The 24,255-nt window shown below is 40.0% G+C and overlaps 1 protein-coding gene across 3 annotated transcripts in view; it reads left to right on the top strand.

Annotated features, from left to right (window-relative positions):
- LOC106869461 (angio-associated migratory cell protein) overlaps positions 1-24,255 on the top strand; it is a 37,603-nt gene that overhangs the window by 10,096 nt on the left and 3,252 nt on the right. For 2 of the 3 annotated variants that reach the window (XM_089347791.1, XM_014915213.3), the window contains exons 3-9: positions 7,414-7,533; positions 14,011-14,150; positions 17,384-17,528; positions 19,148-19,231; positions 20,255-20,361; positions 21,470-21,552; positions 23,608-23,698. In XM_089347791.1, the coding sequence (XP_089203917.1) occupies positions 7,414-7,533; positions 14,011-14,150; positions 17,384-17,528; positions 19,148-19,231; positions 20,255-20,361; positions 21,470-21,552; positions 23,608-23,698 (770 nt within the window). The remainder of the gene's footprint in view (positions 1-7,413; positions 7,534-14,010; positions 14,151-17,383; positions 17,529-19,147; positions 19,232-20,254; positions 20,362-21,469; positions 21,553-23,607; positions 23,699-24,255) is intronic. The other variant, XM_089347790.1, reaches the window with a different exon arrangement.

Here is a 24,255-nt window from a genome sequence, read left to right as displayed (position 1 = left end):
TTTGCAGCTGGATGCTCTTCCAAATGCTGGTCACTTTACAGTGTGGACTGGATGCTTTTTGTGTAGCACCAGAACCTGGCAGGGTCACCAAGTAACATGCAAGATAAAGATCCTTTGAGGAGAGAGGAGGGCATTGGAGGAGGTGATCTTGTGTGAGATGATGAAAAATGAAAGGTTCAAGTGTGACAGAAAAGCAGAAACGGGTGTCTTGCTGTAGAGGAGGTACATGGTTACCCAGCTAGAGAGAAAGAGAGAATGGTCAGGAATAAGGGAAGAAACGGGTGTGCTACTGTAAAGGGGATACATGGCTCTCCAGCCCAAGGGAAGAGCAAGGGAGAGGGAGTGGGAGGTGCCAGGGGATACTCACAAGGAATGGGGATCAGAATATAAATGGGATGGTAGGGTGAAGGAAGAGAGGGAAAGAGGGTGGCAAGTATAAAGGTCATAATATAAGTGGTGGGGTATTGCCAAAGAAGCAGAATGGCCAAAAGTAGTGAAGTGGATGGGGTGGGGACGATGTGATAGCAATGATACAGTTAGCAGGGCCATGAGGACAGGATAGGGGAGCAAGGATTCCTTCTCAAATTTGGCTACAAATTCTACAATAAGGGCAACGTCATCGTATATAGTAGTTCCCATGAGTACTCAGTTTTGAATTGCTCTGTTATGGCCTGGAGGACTATCATGAAGAAAAGTGGTCTGAGAACTGAACCTTGGTGAACCCCTACTTGTACATTAAATTCATCACTGTATTTGTGGCCAACTGTCACCTTACTGACAGCACCAATGTACATGGCTTGTAGAGCTCTAACAAGCCACTCTACTTCTAATTTCCTTAGAGGCCACCAGATAATAGAGCGAGGAACTCTGTCGATAGCTTTCTCTAGGTTGACAAAAGCTAAGTGCATTGGCTTACTTTTGGCCAAATACTTTTCCTACAACTGTCTCATTAGGAAAATGCCATCTGTGGTACTCTTCCCTGGTACAAAACCAAACTGCATCTTGTTTAATTCTATTCCTAATTAATTGAGCTATGACTGCAATTTTCATGACCTGGTTCAGTAGTTTGATACTTCTGTAGTTGTTTCTATCTAAGGCATCACCTTTACCCTTTAAGCAACTAATTACAATACTACTACACCAGTCATTGGGGATGGCACCGTCCTGAGTAACCTGATTAGCTATACGGGTGTCTAGGCTGTATCCTACATCACCAGATATTTTAATCATCTTGGCAGTGATTCCTGGTGGTCCAGGGGCATTCCATGTCTTCATATCCTTGATTGCCTTATCTCTTATATTGTTTTCAACTGTGATGGCTGGTCCCTCAATTTGTTTGATATTTGGTAGACTCTCCTCCCATTCATTTTCTACATTTAGTAACCTTTTATAGTGATACTTCCATGCAACTTTCTTCTCTGAGTCACTAAGTGCAAGCATACCATTATCTGTTCGCACACAATTCTCACCCACCACATTTCTATTCAAGATAATTACAAGAAGTGATACATTCATTAATTCATGATTTGTTGTTTGTTAGATTAATTATATAATTAAGCAGTTGTTTATCTAAATTACTCTTTTATATCTTTTACTAATCTTAGTCATTGGATTGTGGCTCTTCTGGAGCAATGCTTTCAAGGGCATTCAGTTTTATTTTAATTTGGTGAATTATTTCACTGACTTCTATTGAAAGGATAGATTAAGCTTTTAACATAAAAGAACACATTATACACCAATAAAACCAGACACGAAGATATGATGGAAGGACTTCATTACCAATGAAGAGGTTCTGCTCTGGGTTGGACTGCCAGCATTCAAGCAACCATGGCACAACACAACCTCCACTAGTCTCAGTACACATCGTATGTATGCTTCAAATATATCTTCCCCATCAACTCCTCTTTGTGGATTGGCCTCAGGCACCAACCCCACATGGAGCCTCCAAATTCTGTTTCCAAGACCAACTCAAGGCTACTCCCCCACCACTACTCCATTGACCCAAATATCTGGGTGACACTTGCCAAAGACAACTCAAAATGCAGCATGTCATTGTTGAGGGAGCAGACTTCAAGAGGCAGAGATCAAATGTCAAAGATGCAAAGAGAGAGTCACACTTCCCCCACCAACCTTTTAGTATGCTCAAATGGGTTGGATGTGATTAGTTGAAAAGCCATGTACAGGGATGCTGTCAGTAAGGTGAGGGTTGGCAATGAGAACAGTGAAGAATTCCAGGTAGCGGTAGGGGTCCACCAAAGTTCAGTCCTTAGCTCCCTCCTATTTATCATAGTCCTCCAGGCAATAACACAGAAATTCAAGACAAGATGCCCCTGGGAGCTAGCTCCTCTATGCTGATGACCTTGCTCAGATTGCTGAGTCACTATGAGAACTAGAGGAGGAGTTTCAGGTGTGCAAGCAAGGATTAGAATCGAAGGGCCTTAGAATCAACCTAGCTAAAACGAAAGTCCTAATAAGTAGGAAGGTAGACAAAACACAAACCCCTTCAGGTAGATGGCCCTGCTCAATCTGTAGAAAAGGCGTAGGTAGAAACTCTATAAGATGTACCCAGTGTAAGCTATGGACACATAAGAAGTGCAGCAATATCAAAGGAAGGCTAACTGGGAAGATAGTTTTTGTATGTGGCAGATGTTCAGGAGCAATAAACACTGAAAATGTGCAGAGAAGAACTTCTGTCACATTCCGGGGAGAAAAACTAGAAGTAGTTGATAGCTTCTGTTACCTAGGTGACCAAGTCAGTAGTGGAGGAGGGTGCACTGAAAGTGTAGCTGCTAGAATAAGAATAGTCTGGGCAAAGTTCAGAGAGCTCTTACCTCTGCTGGTGACAAAAGGCCTCTCGCTCAGAGTAAAAGGCAGACTGTATGACGCATGTGTACGAACAGCCATGCTACATGGCAGTGAAACATGGGCCTTGACTGCTGAGGACATGCGTAAGCTCGCAAGGAATGAAGCTAGTATGCGCCAATGGATGTGTAATGTTAGTGTGCATACTTGACAGAGTGTAAGTACCTTGAGAGAAAAGTTGGATCTAAGAAGCATCAGTTGTGGTGTGCAAGAGAGACAATTGCGCTGGTATGGTCATGTGGCGAGAATGGATGACGATAGCTGTGTGAAAAAGTGCCACACCCTAGCGGTTGGGGGAACCTGTGGAAGAGGTAGACCTAGGAAGTCCTGAGATGAGGTGGTGGAGCACGACCTTCGAACATTAGGCCTCACTGAGGCAGTGACTAGTGACCAAGACCTTTGGAAATATGCTGTGCTTGAGAAGACCCGGCAAGCCAAGTGAGACCATAACCTATGGCCTCTGCCAGGGGTGTAACCAGCCCACATATGCGTACCTTTCCTTCATTAGACACTAAACTCTGCTTATGAAGACCTGTTGAGGCAAGTGAAATCGAAATCGAATCAAATTCGATGACTGGCATTCGTACCAGTGGAGCGCTAAGAGCACCATCCGAGCATGTTCATTGCCAGAGCAGCCGTCTGGCTTCCATGCCGGTGGCACGTAAAAAGCATCATTTGAGCGTGATCATTACCAGCGTCACCTTACTGGCACTTATGCCAGTGGTATGTGAATAAACATTTGAGCAAGGTCGTTGCCAGTGCTGCTGGACTAGCTCCTGTGCAGGTGGCATGTAAAAAACACCATTTGAGTGTGGTCGTTGCCAGTACTGCCTAACTGACCCTCATGCCAGTGGCATGTAAAAGCACCCACTACACTCTCGGAGTGGTTGGTGTTAGGAAGGGCATCCAACTGTAGAAACTTTGGCAGATCATATTGGAGCCTGGTGCAGCCATCTGGTTTGCCAATCCTCAGTCAAATTGTCAAACCCATGCTAGCATGGAAAGCGGACGTTAAACAATGATGATGATATAAAGGAATACCAAAAATGGGAGAAGAATGCAAAACATCCAGACAGTTAGAGGATACAAAAAAGGGACAACAAAACATCCAGACAGACGATACAAAAAAACAAGGACGAGTTTTCTTTCTTCAGTCGAGTTCCAAATTATCTTTGCAATTTCGGCTGATTATACTTGAGATTGTGCCAATCTGGCCAGCCCCAAGGGAAAACTAAGCTAAGAGCACTAGATTCCTTGGAAGGAAGCAGCGAATGTCTATGAAAACAAGGACAGAAAAAATAATGGAGAATTGATACACAAATGCAAGTGCAAATAAAGGACATTAACTGCAGGTGTCTTTCAACTAAGGATGAATTAAATTAAGCTGGTGCGTGTGGAAGTGAAGCCTTACAGCAGGGACATAAGAGATGGCAGGCATAGGGAAGAATATATATGTTTAGATGTATATCTGTATGTATACACATGCACATGTGTATATTCCCATACTGAAAGAGATTTAGGTTAAAAGAAAATAGCTTTAAATTACTGAAGTAGTGTTATACATAAGTACAATACAAAAGTACATGGCTAAATGCAAAGCAGTGAACAGTATAAATATGCTGAGGTGATTTGAATAATGATGAGAATCATGATAAGAATCGTATTACAATAAAATACCAAAGAACAAAATAGTTTTCATAACATGCATACACACACAAATACTCACTCGTATGAAGATCTAGACTGAATGAAATGTAAGCGCTTGGGATATGTACCATTGGTACCTTCCCCACCTTGCCATTTACAAAAATGGGTTGACTTAATTGAGATCTTTGAATCAGTGCTTAGATGACAAAATGTAGGGCAGAAATGAACTCTTTTTTTTTCATCCCCTTCTTTTTCTCTTCCTCTTTCTAACTTTTTCTCTTTTTTCTCCTCATTTTGTTTCTGTTTTGTTCCTTTTAACCCTTTCGTTACTATATTTCTGGCCAAAATACACCCCTCATGAGTTTCAATTAAATTCTAAAATAATCATGAATTTAGACTAGTCTCATTAAAAACCTGTAACTTTTTTATTTATCAACATATTAATGTGATATTTGGAGCATAATTAAAGAAAGGGTTCTTAATCAATTCTATTGCATAATTTTTGTCTCTACGTTCTCCACGTACTGGGTGGGGGGTACTGCTAGTGTCTCTCACATGTAAATATTGGTTCAGCTTCACGAATCGTACTCGTTCATAATACTGGAAATATATTCATCTCCAAAAGGTTCCTGATCGCTCCAGTAATTTGTTATTCTGGGTAATTGTCTAATACCCATAATAATATTTATGGCAAAAAATGCCCGTATTTCATCTACAGTTGCAGGAAACTACAAGCTATCTTTTTTTTTTCCGGTTTGTTTACAATCTGTGTAACGGTTTGTTTCCGTGGTAATCATTTCAAACAAGCATGAAAAATAAGTCTAAAGGTTTCGCTTCCTGAGAAAGACTATGGGTAGACCCTGTTTCCCCAGCAAAATTGTTAATAAAAATATTTTAAAAATCTTTTTCTGGTGTAAAATCATCCTCGCTGTCGCCGTCGCTGATTTCAGTTTCAGATACAGAAATATCTGATTCATTATCGTTCACTACGTACTTTTGTAGCTCATTCATTCTTTTCTTCGATATCTCCATATCTTCTGTTGAAAAACCTTCAAATTCGGAATCACTGCTTGATAGCATGAAACTCCTCTCCATCTTCAAAGTTGAAAATTATTAACGCCGCAAAAAATGTGGAAAAAAATCTTCCAAAATTCACTGAGTTCAAATATCACGCCAAATAATGTCAGAGACAATAACTCAACTGTTTGCAAAGTGAAATCAGGTGTTTGAACGAATGTACTAACGAAATTTGGGTTCAAATATACATTTAAATAACAACGGCCGGGTTAGTCTTATGAACCAAACAAATTTTCGGCCGGCTACGGCCTGGTTAGTAACGAAAGGGTTAAAATGTTATTCAAGTTTTGATGTTACGGTAATTAAAATGATTAAATTTGTCAACACTTTTAATCCAGATTTCAACTTTTAAAGAATTTTTGAGTTTTAACTTGAATTTTGAAATTTCATTCATTTTCAAATCTTTTTGATTCAGTCCTTATTCCACTGGGTTCTGATTTCAAACCCCCAAAACTGAAAAGGTGGGGATAGGGGATGAAATCAAATGGGGCTTGGAGCAGAGAAGGCATGTCATTGATGAAGTTGCAAATGGCTTTGACGAACCTAGCCGATTGATTGATTGATTGAACAATAGTTAAATGGTTAACCAACTGGACAATAAATAATGAAGTGAAATAAAGCCAATGTGTGTGTGTGTCCGTTTATTGGCACAACAACCTTTTGTTTCATTTTTATTGTTTAAGCAACAGCATATCTGTTCTTTCTCAATATATTCTTGCTCAAATATGAAGATGCTGATCACTTGTTTTCTATCATTGGAGACCATCACATCCTTTTAGTTGATAAATCTTCATAAGACACAAGATTCATTGATGTAAAGAGACCTTGAGGCAACAGTCAGTGACCAGTGTATTTACATTAAAATCTACTCGAATGTATTGCAAATAAATGCATATGCTATTGTTTAGATCAGTGGTTCTTGACCATTTTTTGACTATGGATCCCTTTGATTCCTATTTTATTGTACCGGACCCTTCATAACCATTCAATGCTTAAAAAAATCCCATTTATTTTTATATTTAAATATTATTACCTCCGCCTTAGCGAAGGCGGAGGTATTGTTTTTTCAGTCGTGTTTGTTTGTTTGTCTGTGGACAAGATATCTCAAGAACCACTGGATGGATTCAGATGAAACTTTCAGGGATGTTTGGCCTCATGACTGGCACAAATTGATTAGATTTGGGGATCGATCCGCTACCGGACAAAGATTCTGGTTTATTTTCTTGTTTTTTTTACTTAACCCATTACCTCCCATAATTCTATTAACTGGAATTTTTTTATGAAACTTTGATTTCTAGCATAAAACAGCCTTAGATACACATTGGAATGATCAAAATAACATTTCAAAATAACATTTTAAATAAAAATAAGCGAGATATTGGGTGAAAAATTAGCAAACCTCATTTGAATATCAGAGAAATATACCTAGTAGATATAGCAAAAAGGTTAGATATGTGTAAATATTGACAGATAATTACGAAATTTGTAATTTTTAAGTGATCTCATATGAGATCACTGGTAGGTAATGGGTTAATTTTTGAGAGCAATCAGGTTCATTATTAGTATTCTTGTTTGTGAGAGCAGTTGAGTTTGTTTCAGATATTCTCATTTTCAAAATCATCTCTGGTTAATTGTTGAAGGGATGTTGGTGGAGGTTTACACTCTCTGAGTGCTCTTGTTGGGAATTATATAAAAATAAATATGTTGACCCCTAAGGATCATATGGACCCCAGTTGAGAGCCATTGGTTTAGATTCTTGTTGTTCTGTGTGTATTCTTATGAATTATAAACCATTTTAATGTTTAATTACTCCTTTTATCTCTGTAGATGTTGTCTACTGCATATCTCTGCATCCCTCTGGCCTGAAGATGGCAGTCACCGGGGGACAAGATGACAAAGCTTATCTGTGGGACACTGAAACTGGAAACGTGGTTTTGGAATGTAATGGTATGACATTTCTACATATCTTTTGTTTGTTTCAGTCATCACACTGTGGCCAGGCTGGGGCACTGCTTTGAAGAGTTTAGCTGAACAAACTAACCCCAGCACTTGATTTGCTTTGACACTCTTACTTATTCTACTGGTCTCTTTGATAAACCATTATGTTATGGGGACATAACCAAACCGATACTACCAAGCTGTTGGGGGAACAAACAAAGACATACACACAAATATAAGTGTGAAAGTCTGTTTGTGTGTGTATATATCATCGTCGTCGTCGTTTAACATCTGTTTTCCATGCTGGCATGGGATGGACGGTTTGACTGAGGACTGGCGAGCCAGGAGGCTGCACCGGGCTCCAATCTGACCTGGCAAGGTTTCTACAGCTGGATGCCCTTCCTAACACCAACCACTCCAAGAGTGTAGTGGGTGCTTTTTATGTGCCACTGGCATAGGAGCCAGTCAGGTGGCACTGGCATCGGCCACGCTCAAATGGTGCTTTTATATATATATATATATATATATATATATACATATTAAATTCAAATTACGATGAATGTAAACAAACAGAAGTTTGCTTTAGAAGCGTTGAGATGTTTTAGAAAGTTAAAGAAGTGATTTTAAATTCTCCAACGCAGGATAATGCTAATAATATAGCCTGAACAGGATAAGCTGCCTCTAGGCTAAATTAGATCTGTTTAGATTGCCTTAAACAGTTGTAAATGTCTAGAGGTACAATTTCTTTTGTTTAAGGTGATCTAAATAATACATAAGGTTTGTGTTAGATGTGCTAATTATTATTCCATGCAAACACTGCTAATGTCCCTAACAGTTAATTTACATATGAGAGAGAATTGTGATGTCATAAGAGAGAAATGTGCCTGCATAGATGATGGCTCACTTGCATTTAATGAGGCTGCAAGGAGAGAGACTTGGAGACGCCACTATGAAAGGTTGCTTAACGAAGAGAATGAATGGGAGAAAGAGAGTCTGCCAAATGTCAACCCAACTGAGAGACCAGCTATCTGAATTGAAAGTACCTTGGTAGATAAAGCAATTAAAGGTATGAAGACAGGGAAAGCCTCTGGCCCTTCAGGAATCACTACAGAAATCACCGTCCGAGCGTGATCATTGCCAGAGCAGCTGTCTGGCTTCCGTGCCGGTGGCACGTAAATAGCACCATTTGAGCGTGATCGTTACCAGCATTGCCTTACTGGCACTTGTGCCCGTGGCAGGTGAAAAAAAACATCCGAACGAGATCGTTGCTAGTGCCGCTGGACAGGCTCCTGTGCAGGTGGCACGTAAAAAACACCATTTGAGCGTGATCGTTACCAGCATTGCCTTACTGGCACTTGTGCCCGTGGCAGGTGAAAAAAAACATCCGAATGAGATCGTTGCTAGTGCCGCTGGACAGGCTCCTGTGCAGGTGGCACGTAAAAAACACCATTTTGAGCGTGGTCATTGCCAGTACTGCCTGACTGGCCCTTGTGCCGGTGGCACATAAAAAGCACCCACCACACTCTTGGAGTGGTTGGCGTTAGGAAGGGCATCCAGCTGTAGAAACTCTGCCAGATCAGATTGGAGCCTGGTGTAGCCATCTGGTTCGCCAGTCCTCAATCAAATCGTCCAACCCATGCTAGCATGGAAAGCGGACGTTAAACGATGATGATGATGATAAAAGGGAGAAATGACATGCATAACTGTAAAATAATACACCAACAAGACAAAGATAACAGTTCTGAACTAGATCATCATCATCATCATCATCGTTTAACGTCCGCTTTTACTGATAATAATTTGTTTTGTTATATAGCTGTGATTATAAAGAAAACAAATTATTATCTGTTTCAGTCCTGTTACCTTTGCCTTGTATGCTATTATTTTACAGTTTTACATATCATTACGATATCAGATGCGGTATCAGTTACATATTAGGCTGTAGTGGTAGCAGTTGTGTCTTTTTTATTGATACCGAAATGGGTGGTAAGTGAAAAAATAATAATTAACCAGTTTAAGAATGATTGTCTAGTATCAAAGGTATATCTGTTGCCGTCTAGATATTTTAGATAAGCCTGTTGTTTCGATCATGTCTTTTCATCATCATTGTGATCATTGTGGGCCTCCAGCTGTAATACCAAATCAGACTGGTGTCTGGTTTCAGCCTTTCAGCATGCCAGCCCAGTCAAACCGTCAAACCCATACCAGCATAGACGACAGACGTTAAATGATAATGATGATGTTGATGATGATGATGACTTCAACATTCTGGCGTTGGTGCCATGTAAAAAAAGCATCCAATCCATTTTGTAAAGTTGTTGGTCAGCGTTAGGAAGGGTATCCGGCTGTAGAAACTCTGCCAGATCAGATTTGAGCCTGGTGCAACCATCTGGTTCGCCAGTCCTCAGTCAAACCGTCCAACCCATGCCAGCATGGAAAGCGGACGTTAAACGATGATGATGATGATGATGATGATGATGATGTTGGTGTTAGGAAGGGCATCCAGCTGTAGAAACTCTGCCAGATCAGATTGGAGCGTGGTGCAGCCTTCTGGCTCGCCAGTCCTCAGTCAAACCGTTGAACCCATGCCAGCATGGAAAGCGGACGTTAAACGATGATGTTGATTATAATGATGATGTCGGTGTTAGGAAGGGCATCCAGTTGCAAAAACCATGCCAGGCAGACAATAGTACTGGGTGCAGTCCTCAGGTTTGACTGCTCCTGTCAAACCATTCATCTACAGAGATAAAAGGAGTAATTAAACATTAAAATGGTTTATAATTCATAAGAATACACACAGAACAACAAGAATCTAAACCAATGGCTCTCAACTGGGGTCCATATGATCCTTAGGGGTCAACATGTTAGACAGATGTCAAATGGTGATGATGATCACTTTCCCATGCTTGTATGGGTCGGATGGAGTTTATTGCAGCAGATTTTTTATGGTTGGATGCCCTTCCTGACACCAATCCTCACCTGTTTCCAAGCGAGTTGATATCTCCTCACAGCCAGACGTGTTTGTTATGGATGACCGGAAGCAAAGGGCATTCGTTTACAACAATTAAGCAATGTCAAGACAAGGAGACACTAGCATATGCAGACACACACACACACACACACACACACACACACACACACACACACACTACAAGAATGTTGTTGACTGACTTTGAAGTTTTGACCAGCTAAGCCATCATTGGATTGCATTCTTGAAGACCTGTTGAGCTGAGTGAAATCATAGTTGTAGCTGATGCCAGTGCCGTCTGACTGGCACCTGTGCCAGTGGCATGTAAAAAGCACCATTTGAGCATTGAGCCTCATGGACTCTTGGTGATATAAGTGAATAGTTGTGGCCGATGCCAGTGTTAGGTTAATGACACCCATGCCAGTGGTACGTAAAAAGCACCCACTACACTCTCGAAGTGGTTGGCATTAGGAAGGGCATCCAGCCATATCAGATTGGAACCTGGTGTAGCTCCCCTGCTTGCCAGTTTTCAGTCAAACCATCCAACCCATGCCAGCATGGAAAGCGTACATTAAGTGATGATGATAAATCTGTACTCTACATCATCATCATCATCATCTTCATCATTATTTAACATCCGCTTTCCATGCTAGCATGGGTTAGACGATTTGACCGAGGACTGGCAAACCAGATGGCTGCACTACGCTCCAATCTGATCTGGCGGAGTTTCTACAGCTGGATGCCCTTCCTGTAAAATCTGTACTCTACAGATTAATGTAAAATTGTTTTTATTATAACTGAACATAAAAACGAACATTAATTCACACACATATATGTATACATGATGGGCTTCTTTCAGTTTCCATTTACCAGGCTTTGGTTGGATCAGGGCTATAGTAGAAGACACTAAAATGCGATGCAATGGGATTGAACCCAGAAATCTGGTGGTAGGGAAGCAAATTTCTTAACCGCACAGCCACACCTGCACCTATTTTCATCATCAACATCATCATTTGATGTCTGTTTTCCCTGCTGGCATAGGTTGGACTGTTTTGACAGGAGCTGAACAGCTGACCAGGCTCCCTGTCTGTTTCGACATAGTTTCTATGGTTCGATGCCCTTCCTAATGCCAACCACTTCACAGAGTGTCCTGGGTGATTTTGCACAGCACTGGCAAGGCTGCATTTAGGTGGTACATAGATGTAAATAATTCAGATTTATTTAGGCACAAGGCCCAAAATTAGAATGACCCCAGTATGCAACTGGTACTTAATTCATCGACCCATAAAGGATAAAAGGCAAAGTCGAACTTGGCGGAATTTGAACTCAGAACGTAAAGACAGACAAAATACTGCTAAGCAGTTTACCTGGCAAACTAACGTTTCTGCCAGCTTGCTGCCTTATTTAACATCCGTGTTTCATGCTGGCATGGGTTGGACGGTTTGACAGGAGCTAACCAGCTGAAGAGTTGCCCAGGCTCTTTTTTTCTATGGCTTGATGCCCTTCTTAACACCAACCACTTCACAGGGTATACTGGATGCCTTTATGTAGCCCCAACATGGGTGCATTTAGGTGGCAATGGTACATAAATATGCCCATGCAGATGCTGCATAATAATTCAGATTTATTAATATTAAACGTACTCCATATATACATGGAAAAAAACCAAAGTAAGTTTGAAAAATAGAATCACATTAATAAAATACTGTTAGAAGTTTACACTATTTTCAATGAAGACAAGAAACATTCTAAAATTATTTATAATCAATGCTACTGATATAATCCAGTGTTTCATATTTGGGTTCAGTTCTTTTTGCTACACTGTCTTTATATTATATATCTTTATGTTCACCAATAGTCTTATTTTGTGTTTAACCCTTTCATTACCAACCTGGCTGAAACCAGCTCTGGCTCTGTAGTACAAATGTCTTGTTTACATAAGTTTTGAATTAAAATCTTCCACCAAACCTTAGTCACAATGTATGTTCCTAACACTAGCTGAATGATAACTGAATTATTTTACTAAATTCATTGTTATATTCAAAATCAATTGAAAGAAACATAGAACATCTCAAAATAAATACAGTAATGAAAGGGTTAAAGAGTGGACATTAACGCTTTCGTTACCAACCCGGCTGAAACCAGCTCTGGCTCTGATTACAACACTACACTTGATATCCCCCCTCCATATGCATGCGCACATATATATCATGACTCATACACTGTTCACTTTCCTGACTTTTGTACATAATTCTATGTACTGTACATGCACCTTTGATGAGTTGTAGTGCACCTGAGCACTATACACAATCATTTCATTATCATTAATCCCTCCCCTCTCCCCAGTTTCCTACCACACTCACCACCCCCGTACTCATCTCGTACTCTCCTTCATCCTTCCATCTTCAATCATCACTCACCATCTTCTATTCCCTTTCAGTTATTGTTACGTATACGTTACAAGCCGATCCTCACCAGTGCTGGTGCCACAAAGAAATGCACTCTGCACATTCTGTAAAATGGTTGGCATTAGGAATAGCATACAGTCATAGAAACCATGTCGAATTAGACATTGCAACATGTCGTAGTCCTATGACTTGTCAGATCCGTTCAGCCCATGGTAGCCTGGAAAGTGGATGTTACATGATAAAACTATGCAGAAGCACATCAGATATGCATACGTATGAGTGCAACCGTTAATAGTAGACTATTGGTGTGCTGAATGAAAATATCTCATATTATTATATTCCATCTTTCAAATCTCGCTGAAGTCAACCTTGTTTTTCATCTTTATGTGGTCGATAAAATAAAGTACCAGTTGTTTATTGGGATCGATGACGCCATTGACTAACACTCCCTCAAAACTGTTGATTTTATGCCTAAATTAGAAACCGTGATTATATTCCATCGTAGTTATCTCCCTTTACACCTGGTGGCCTGTCATTCGTCGTCTTCCGAGGTTTTGTTATTAATTCATTAATAACAGACAAACAAGAGTTACTCAGAGAGTGCAAACCTCTGCCAAGGCAACACCAACGTCCTCTCAACGATTAGCTGGAGATGATTTTTAAAATGAGAATATCTGAAATAAACTCGACTGCTCTCACAAACGAGAATATTAAAAATGAACCTGACTGCTCTCAAAAATTAATAAAAAAAAAAAAAGAAAGAAACAGGAAAAATAATCCAGAATCCTTGTCCAGTACCAGATCGATCCCAAAGTTTAATCAGTTCGTGGTAGTCACGAGGTCAAACATCCCTGAAAGTTTCATCCGAATCCATCCAGTGGTTCTTGAGATATCATGTCCAAGGACAAACAAACAAACAAACGCGACTGAAAACAATACCTCCACCTTCGCTAAGGCGAAGGTAATTATTGGAATCGATATAGTTGATTAAATCTGTGGATAGTTGTGCCCCAGCATGACCAGAGTCCTGTGACCAAAACCAATCAAAGATTCACAAAGCATCTTAAAGATGATAAAAGTCTAACCATATTTATTTCTGTTATATTTCAGGACATAAAGACTCAGTGACAAGCGTTGCCTTTAGCTTTGATGGTACTTATGTTGCTACAGCTGACCTGAGTGGTTTTCTCAAAGTCTGGAAAGTCAGCAGCAGAGAAGAAGTGTGGTCTTTTGAATGTGATGATATTGAGGTAGGTATTACTATCAGAAGAGCATCTCCATCTTCTGGACCAGGTTTTGTTTGTGTCTGTTATACAGGCGTGGCTATGTGGTTCAGAAGCTTGCTTTGCTCTATCCACATCAGGGGTTCTCAACCATTTTTTATCGATGGACCCCCTTTGATTGCTAATTTATTCTGGTGGACCCCCGTAGCCATTCAGTGTTTAAAAACTAGTTTTATAGAATCATCATCATCGTTTAACGTCTGCTTTCCATGCTAGCATAGGTTGGACGATTTGACTGAGGACTGGTGAACCAGATGGCTACACCAGGCTCCAATCTGATCTGGCAGAGTTTCTACAGCTGGATGCCCTTGCTAACACCAACCACTCTGAGAGTGTAGTGGGCGCGATTTACATGCCACCGGCATGAGGGCCAGTCCGGCAGTACTGGCAACGGCCACGCTCAAAATGGTGTATTTTACGTGCCACCTGCACAGGAGCCAGTCCAGCGGCACTGGCAACGTTCTCGCTTGAATGTCTTTACACGTGCCACCGGCACAAGTGCCAGGAAGGCGACGCTGGGCACAGGTGCCAATGTTTACACACGTTAATTTGTGTAGGTTGAACTATGTAAAATGTTAGAGAAAGAGACCTGGCTGTTTCTTGCAATATATACCAATACATATATCTAAAGTGAATTTTTTCTGGGGCCCTTAAAATATTGTTGTGGATCCCCAATTTAATATTTTGTTGTGTGGCTCCCACGAAAGATCTGATGTGGACCTCAACGGCCATATGGATCCCGGTTGAGAACCACTGATCTACATAGTTTTGGGTTTAGTCCTGTTGTGCAGCACCTTGGACAGGTGTCTTCTACCCTCACTCTTGGCTGAACAATGCTTTGTGAATGAATTTGGTAGATGGAAACTGTGTGGAAGCCTGTTTACTATGTGTGTGTTTCTTTGTCTCTGTTTGCCACCTCTCCTCCTACTTCACTACTGTATTGGTTTTGTTTTCATGCCCATAATTTAGCACTGTAACAAATGAGACCGATATGATACTCTTTTGCTTGTTTCAGTCACTTGACTGTGGCCATGCTGGAGCACCGCCTTTAGTTGAGCAAATCGACCCTAGGACTTATTCTTTGTAAGCCTAGTACTTATTCTATTGGCGTCTTTTGCCGAACTGCTAAGTAACAGGGACGTAAACACACCAAGATCGGTTGTCAAGCGATGTTGGGGGGGACAAACACACACAACACAAACACACACGCACACACACATATATTACATATATACGACGGGCTTCTTTCAGTTTCCGTCTACCAAATCCACTCACAAGGCTTTGGTTGGAAGACACTTGCCCAAAGTGCCACGCAGTGGGACTGAACCCAGAACCATGTGGTTGGTAAGCAAGCTACTTACCACACAGCAACTCCTGCGCTTAAGAAAATAATGTTATTTTCCTTTCCCTCTTCTTATCCATTAATTAGTAATTATTGTTTCCTTCCTTCGGATTCATTAATTACAAATATTTTCTGTTATCCTGTGTCATCAGTAAGAGTTTAATTACTTCCCTTTGTATACCATATGCATATTACACTGATCATTTCTTACAGATATTTGAATGTTATAAGTATGTGAATTGTACCATCACTTGGTAGTTTCAAAATCTATATCTATGCATTTCTGTTAACCCTTTTGATGCCAACCCACGTGAGTTCTTCCTTCCCTAGTATTTTAACTCTTTTGATACCAACCTGCCTGAAACCAGCTCTGGCTCTGTAATACAAATGTCATGTTTTCAAAAGTTCTGAATTAATATTTTCCACCAAACCTTAGTCACAATTTATTTTCCTAACACTAACTTAATGATAACGAAGTTATTTTACTAAATTCTTTGTTATATTTAAAATAATTGAAAGAAACACAGAGCATCTCAATAGAAATATGGTAACAAAAGGATTAAAAGCAATCTAACCAACCTTTCATCAAAAATTTCATGTCAACTATGTTCCAAACTCCAGCTTAATAATGACATATTTATTTTACTAACTTAATTAAAATAAAAGTAATGTATTACAATAGAAGGGTTAGCTGAACTCTATTTCCTTTTTGTTATGACATTTCAAGACGTGTGTTTTCACTTTTCTTCTTTATTTTGTAGCTTGTACACCACATGTAATATTTTTGACATAAATCTAAAATATAATTATGAAGTATTTTATTAAATTTCCCAGGCATGAATTTATAATATTCTACTTTCTGCAGTTTGATACAGTGTTCAATGAATGAATATATCACTTAATCAAGTCTATCCTAGATCTTTCAAGTTTTTGTTACCATATTTCTGTTGAAACACATTGACTCTCATTTGTTAATTTTGAAAATAATGAATTTTAGAAAATAACTCTTATTCTTAAGGTGATGTTTTGGAATGTAAATTATCTTCAAATCTTGGTGGATGATTTCAATTTAGATAATTTTAAAATGGAGTTTGTGGCATAGAACCAGGGGCACTCTAAGGCAGGTTGGGTATCAAAAGATGATTGAAAAGAAACTATACCAAGCATACATTGGGGCATAATGCAGATCCTCATCAGATCTTGTGCAACTCATGCCAACATCATCATCATTTAACGTCCGCTTTCCATGCTAGCATGGGTTGGACGGTTTGACTGAGGACTGGTAAGCCAGATGGCTACACCAGACTCCAATCTGATCTGGCAGAGTTTCTACAGCTGGATGCCCTTCCTAACACCAACCACTCCAAGAGTGTAATGGGTGCTTTTTATGTGCCACCGGCATGAGGGCCTGTCCGGCAGTACTGACAACGGACATGCTCGAATGGTGTTTTTTACGTGCCACCTGCACAGGAGTCAGTCCAATGTTTTGTTCACTTTCTACCGGCACAAGTGCCAGTAAGGCGAAGCTCAAAACGATCGCACTCAAATGGTGCTTTTTACGTGCCACCAGCACGGGAGCGAGACCACTGCTCTGGCAATGATCCTGCTTGGATGGTGCTGTTAGTGCTCCACTGGCACAAGTGCCAGTCATCAAATTTGGTTTATTTTTGATCTCACTTGCCCCAACAGGTCTTCGCAAGCTGAGTTTAGTGTCAAATGAAGGAAGGTTGGCATGGGTGCTAGTCATCAAATTTGGTTCATGCCAACATGGAACATGGATGTTAAAGGATAGTGATGATGATGATGATTATGATGATGATGATGTTATATATTTCATTTTTTTTTTTTTTTTCTTCAGTGGATCCAATGGCATTCCCATGCTCATGTGTTGCTCGCTGGAACTGCAACTGGCCAAATTTGGATGTGGAAGATACCATCTGGAGACTGTAAGACTTTCACTGGCCTCAACAGTACAGTAACATGTGGAAGAATATTACCTGATGGTGTGTACCGTTTAGTTTGAACCCTTGACCTCTGTGTTAAAGTTGCTTTATCTACTTACTGGTTATAGAAGTGATTTTGTGGATAAGTTTGAAATCATGCTGGCCAAGTCCCTTTAGCTGTTAATAAATATAATGTCTAGGATATATTCATAAGTCCAATAGTGGACTTTTTTCTGTCTTCAGCAAGAATTTATTACGGAGATGTACTTGCATAGCAAGTGACTTGGATCTGAGATCATGAACCGAAACAAAAACAATTGCAGTGTGGAAGATGTTTGTAAGCCATTTAAGAACACACAAAAACTATTAGATTCACTTCAACATTTAAATTTTATTTGACAAAACTTCATGCCGCACGATATTTGGTCATTGAACAGGTCGTGGTTTCAAAGCAATGAAAATATTTTGACACAAATAAAATTGAAATGCTGAAGTGAAACTAACGGTTTTTGTGTGTTCTTGAATGGCTTACAAACATCTCCCACGCCGCAATTGCAAGAATTTATTGTTCATGACAAACTACAGTAACAAGTCTTAAGCGGTTCAAACATCTTTCAAATATATTTGAATTCATTTTATGTTTACTCTTTTACCTGTTTCAGTCATTTGACTGCGGCCATGCTGGAGCACTGCCTTTATAGTCGAGCAAATCGACCCCAGGACTTATTCTTTGTAAGCCTAGTACTTATTCTATCGGTCTCTTTACCGAATCACTAAGTTACGGGGACATAAACACACCAGCATCGGTTGTCAAGCGATGTTGGGTGGACAAACACAGACACACAAACATATACACACACACATACATATATATACATATATATGACAGGGTTCTTTCAGTTTCTGTCTACCAAATTCACTCACAAGGCTTTTGTCGGCCCAAGGCTATAGTAGAAGACACTTGCCTAAGGTGCCACACAGTGGGACTGAACCTGGAACCATGTGGTTGGGAAGTAAACTACTTACCACACAGCCACTCCTAAGCCTAGAAATAATAGCCGACCAAAGCCTTGTGAGTGTGTGTGTGATTTTTACTTATTCTTATTACTAATTTATTTTTTAAAAAAATGCTTTTGTGTCCATATATGATAATGTGAAAGCACTACCTGGTGGTCAAGGTGTTGCACTCTTGATTGCTAAATCACGACTTTGATTCCCAGACCAGGTGGCAATTCATGTCGCTCTGCAATCATTTCAGCATTTCAAGTGTGGTACACTAGTGCACCTGTACAGGTGATGTTGATTTGATGGAGGGAGTGAACTTATAAACAAATCATCAACTGTGGTTGTTGGGCAAAGAAGTCATGGAATCCTCATCCATTGTCTAAAGATGGCAGGGTCGAAAATAATAATTTGGTGGCAACTGCATTTGAGCAAGGTCATTGCCAGTGCTTCTGGACTGGCTCCTGTGCAGGTGACATGTAAAAGCACCCACTACACTCTTGGAGTGATTGGCGTCAGGAAGGGCATCCAGCTGTAGAAACTCTGCCAAATCAGATTGGAGCCTGGTGTAGCCATCTGGTTCGCCAATCCTCAGTCAAATCGTCCAACCCATGCTAGCATGGAAAGCGGACATTAAACGATGATGATGATGATGAACTTCATAACTATATTTACAGGTAAACGATTGTGTGCTGGTTTTGAGAATGGAATGATGAAGGTTATTGAATTGAAAGACCAGACAAGTTTGCACTCTTTGAATGGTAAGTAACTTTTTGTTGATGCTCTTATAATAGTAGTAGTGAAATGGTTGGGTGGGTTAGTGTTTTAACATTGTGGACCAGTGGGTTTAGAGATCAAATCTGTTGAAAGGTTTTTCCATTGAAGTAGTTGTATGCTGTCAACTTAATGTGACAGTCCACTGAGAGTCTTTCTGGATGCAAGCTTAGCTGGGTGAAGGTGCTTGTCTCCTCCTTGTAAACATAAGGACACAGGAAATGTGTCAAGGCCGACAGGAAGCAGTACAGCTTCCTAGGTCTAACCAACAGTAGTATTATTCCCTTCAGGGGACTCACATTATGTTGACAGCATGCAACTACTTCAGCCTGGACAGAGTTATGAGCTATTTTCTTTACAAAAATCACAAATGTCCCGTGTCAAAAAGCCCAGCCATATTTTGATATTTGATTGTAAGAGTATGACATCAGCTATATTTGATAGCTGGGCTGTTTTAAAGTTTTTTTGTTTTTTTTTTGTACGCCAGTGCCGATGGACTGGCTCCTGTGCAGGTGGCATGTAAAATACACCATTTCGAGTGTGGCCGTCACCAGTTCCGCCTGACTGGCCCTCGTGCCGGTGACATGTAAAACACCCACTACACTCTCGGAGTAGTTGGTGTTAGGAAGGGCATCCAGCTGTAGAAACTCTGCCAAATCAGATTGGAGCCTGGTGTCGCCTCCTGGTCCACCAGTCCTCAGTCAAATCGTCCAACTCATGCTAGCATGGAAAGCAGACGTTAAACAATGAACGAGAAAGCCAATCATTAAAGCCCTGAGAAATCACACGCACACACACAAGCATTACATGCCGCTTTAGTTTCTTCCTGCCCAGTACATTCACAGCATATTGATTGACCCTGGGTTATATTATAGAATGTTAGCTGACAACATTCCTGCAATGGGGACTGAACCCCTAATCATATAATACCAAAGTGAATTTTGTAACCGCAACAGCCACACCTGCACCTTGATAATTGTCTTAATTAACATGTCTAATTTCCTTTACAGTTCATTCTGAATGTGTCACCTGTTTAGACTGTTACAGTGACAATAATCTGGTCATCAGTGGTTCTTCTGATTTAACCTGTCACATTACAAATATCAACAATGGCAAGGTAAGTTCTGTTTTCTTTACAAACTTTGTTTAATTCTTGTTTTCTTTTTCTACCTAAAAAAAAATATCATAGGCATAGATGTGGCTATGTGGTAAGAAGCTTGCTTCCTAACCACATGGTTCCGGGTTCAAAATCCCACTGTGAGGCACCTTGCACAAATGTCTTCTATATCCTTGGACTGACCAAAGCCTTATGAGTGGATTTGGTAGATGGCAACTGAACGAAGCCTGTCGTATATATGTATATATCTATGTGTGTGCCCTTGTGTTTATGCTTGTCTCCCGTCATTACTTGACAACTTGTGTTGGTGTGTTTATACAAGGAGCTGAGATACAAAAGAAAAGGGCTTGGTATCAGAGCAGGCTTTTGTTGTGCAAGAGGTTCATGGCTTACTGACATTTAGAGGGGAGAGTAAGAATGAATCAGTATTAGCTACAAAGTGATAAATAGTGGTGGAGTGTTATCTTAAAGTACAGAGTAAGCGTATGTGCATGGGTGGAGAAAAAGATGATGATCATCATCATTTAACGTCTGCTTTCCATGCTAGCATGGGTTGGACGATTTGACTGGAGACTGGCGAACCAGATGGCTGCACCAGACTCCAATCTGATCTGTCAGAGTTTCTACAGCTGGATGCCCTTCCTAATGCCAACCACTCTGAGAGTGTAGTGGATGCTTTTTACGTGCCACTGGCACAAGTGTCATAAAAATACTTGCTGTACAGGGTGTCCACAAAGTCTGGGTATCTGGAGTAAATAAAATCATAACGTAAACAATTAAATATAAGAAATAATAATTTCTTAAAGTATATGTTTATCCCCATGTACCCAGACTTTGTGGACACCCTGTATTTAGTTTTGTCCCTTTATGCTAAAGACAGTTTGCACTTTGCTCCTTGAAAAATCCAGTAAAATAAATATCAGACTAAACGGTCAAGTCAGCAGAATTTAATCATTGAAAAAAAAAAATCATTAAAGACAGTGTCCCTGCCTGGACATAGTACACTGACTAAAACCAATAAAAATTCTGGTAATAAAATGAGGAAAAATAATTTATATCAACAGATATTTTTGTCTTGAATGTAATGTGATATATTTTTGTTGAACAGGTTGTATCTTCTGTGATCTGTGATAACAATTCTAACAATACCAACATGGATAACTCGGTAGAATCAGTGGCTTTCTCCAAAACGTAAATACCAATCAATTCTGTTTATTGTCTTATGTTTGTCTCATTTTCTTTATTCACCATTCACACAGTATCTTTATTCTTTATTCACCACTCACACAGTCTCCCCTTACATTTGGTCAATACTATCTGTTGGTCCTTGGCTGCTTTTAGCAGTGTCCATTTCTCTTGCGATTATTTGTGCCAGGTTTCTGGTTTGGGGAGAACTTCCTTATTTCCTGCTACCAGTGTTAGAGGTACTGAAAAGCTTCAAAGGGGCTGCTGTTCCCTTTTTGACTAAATTGCAAATAAGAAAAAAAGGAAAAGAAAAAAAAAGGGGAGGCAACGTAAATGTAAAACTCTGGAGTTTTGTCTCTTGGATCAATGATTAATATTTTAAGCCCTAATTAATTAAACTGCGAAATTAAATTTCATGATTATTCCAGTAATGATGTTAAACATCTGCCAAAGAAATTAGAATTGGTGTTGTCTGTATGTCATGTTGCCTCAATGCTTTCTGTTTATGACAACGTTGATCCAAGACATTCATTCTCCTTTGTCTCCAACACATTGTTTCTCATGGGAGCAAATGTGGCTGGCAAGACCCATATGTGATCAGCAAATCCTGTGGCACTGAAGGCACTGAAAATGACCCCAGACAATGTCACAGGGGTTTGATGATGACGTCGTCGTCAATAAACTTTACTGTATCTCAACAAAAAATAATTTCAAACATGACATTTGTCAATGAAAGATAAATTGGTATATAAAACTGATTTGTGCAGTTAAGGGCAATGAAATTTCTAGGGGCTATATATCAGCTTTCCACAGTAAAAGGGTTAATGTGTTTGGAGAAGAGGCTTCACTCAGAGCTTTTTAAAGATTTGTTGATTGATACTAACACATTATACTAACAACATTTAGATGAGAACCGCCTGGTAAAAAGAGAGGAAGACCAAAAACAACATGGTGCAGATCGTTTAAAGAAGACATAGCAGTAATAAACAGAAAATAGGAAAACATCGAGAGAGCAGCTGCCAATAGAGATCAGTGGAAATTGTTGTCTGCCCATGCGCCACCAGACGCGGGATGGACTAACACATCAGCTTCAAAACGAATTGGTCTTTTGAAGCATAGAATAAATCACCAGCCCCTGTAATCCATGATCCCTTAAATTCAGGGCACCTTTTATGGCACTTAATGTTCCCTTTTTTTTTTATTGGTGTTTTATTCTGTGTACTGTGCATGTATTCCAACCTTCATAACTGTCTTTCTTTACTTTCTGCCCCCTCTTTTAACAGTTTGAGATGAGTTGTAGTGCACCTGAACACTGTATACAATAAGGTTACTAGAACAAGTAGAAAGATATATTATTCAACGCGTAAATACTGACAAAACAGCATATAATATAGGACAAAATCCTTTTTAGAGCAGAAAAGCTTGTCAGCAACCGTCCCTGTTCTAGAAAGGGTTTTATCCCATATTATATGCTGTTCTGTCAGTATTTATGCGTTGAAAAAATATATTTTTCTACTTGTTCTAACAATACATTTCAACGCTTCACTAACAAACTTATGTTTGTTTACATATTATGTAATAAGGTCAGTTTTTCCACGAGGACCTCAAAGTGTCTCCCCTGTTAGGAGTTTTAATTTGTTTAATTTTTATTGTTATGCTTTGTTTATAAGTGGAAAACCCATTGTATCGTCATGTTTTTGTCTTTTATGCTGTTGTATGTCCTTTAATGTTATTGCATGTGAGCCCTTGTGGCTAATGAAAGAATAAATTATTACCAAAGGCTGCAAACTTGCAGAACCGTTGGCACACTGAATAAAATGCTGCTCAGCATTTTGTCCAGCTTTACATTCTGAGTCCAAACTTTTTCAAGGTTGACTTTGCTGTTGATCCTTTCAAGGTTGATAGAATAAGTACCACTTAAGAACTGGTGTTGAATAATCAATTTATGTCCCCCCCCCCCAAATTACTGGCCTTGTGCCAAAATTTGAAACCAATATTTATTTGTCTACTTTGGCTTGTAATGTTGTGTTGTGATAATTCTTTCCATTTTTGGTCTTGTAGACATCCTTGGGCTGCTGTTGGTACACTCGATGGAACCATATACTTGTGGGACGTCCAGGCTGGAAAACTAAGGAATAAATGGCAATTTGATGTGAGTTTCCATCAATTAATTATAAATATGTCATCATCATTTAACGTCTGTTGTCCATGCTGGCCTGGGTTGGACCATTTGACTGAGCTGTCACGCTGGAAGGCTGTGTCACGATTACTTCTGATTATTCTCGCTTCATCTAACCTTCTGCTTCTCTGTCAGTGATTCGTTTGGACCTTCGTGTACACTTATTATTTGCATTGCATGGTACTGAGTTTCTGCCAACTCTCTCTCTATGTATATATATCATCATCATCCTTGTTTAATCTCTGCTTTCCATGCTGGCATGGGTTGGACAGTTTGACTGAGGGCTGGCAAAGCAGAAGGCTGCATCAGGCTCCAATCTGATTTGGCAGAGTTTCTACGGCTGGATGCCCTTCCTAACGCCAACCACTCCGAGAGTGTAGTGGATGCTTTTATGTGCCACCGGCATGAGGGCCTGTCTGGCGGTACTGGCAATGGCCATGGCCATGCTCAAAATGGTGTTTTTACATGCCACCTGCACAAGTGCCAGTAAGGCGACGCAGGTAACGATCACGCTCAAATGGTGCTATTTA

The sequence above is a fragment of the Octopus bimaculoides genome, chromosome 2 (assembly GCF_046866305.1).
Source record: "Octopus bimaculoides isolate indiv1 chromosome 2, ASM4686630v1, whole genome shotgun sequence".
Lineage (NCBI taxonomy): Eukaryota > Metazoa > Mollusca > Cephalopoda > Octopoda > Octopodidae > Octopus > Octopus bimaculoides.
The sequence above is the reverse complement of the archived record's forward strand: the minus strand, read 5'-3'. Positions and strand labels throughout refer to the sequence as shown.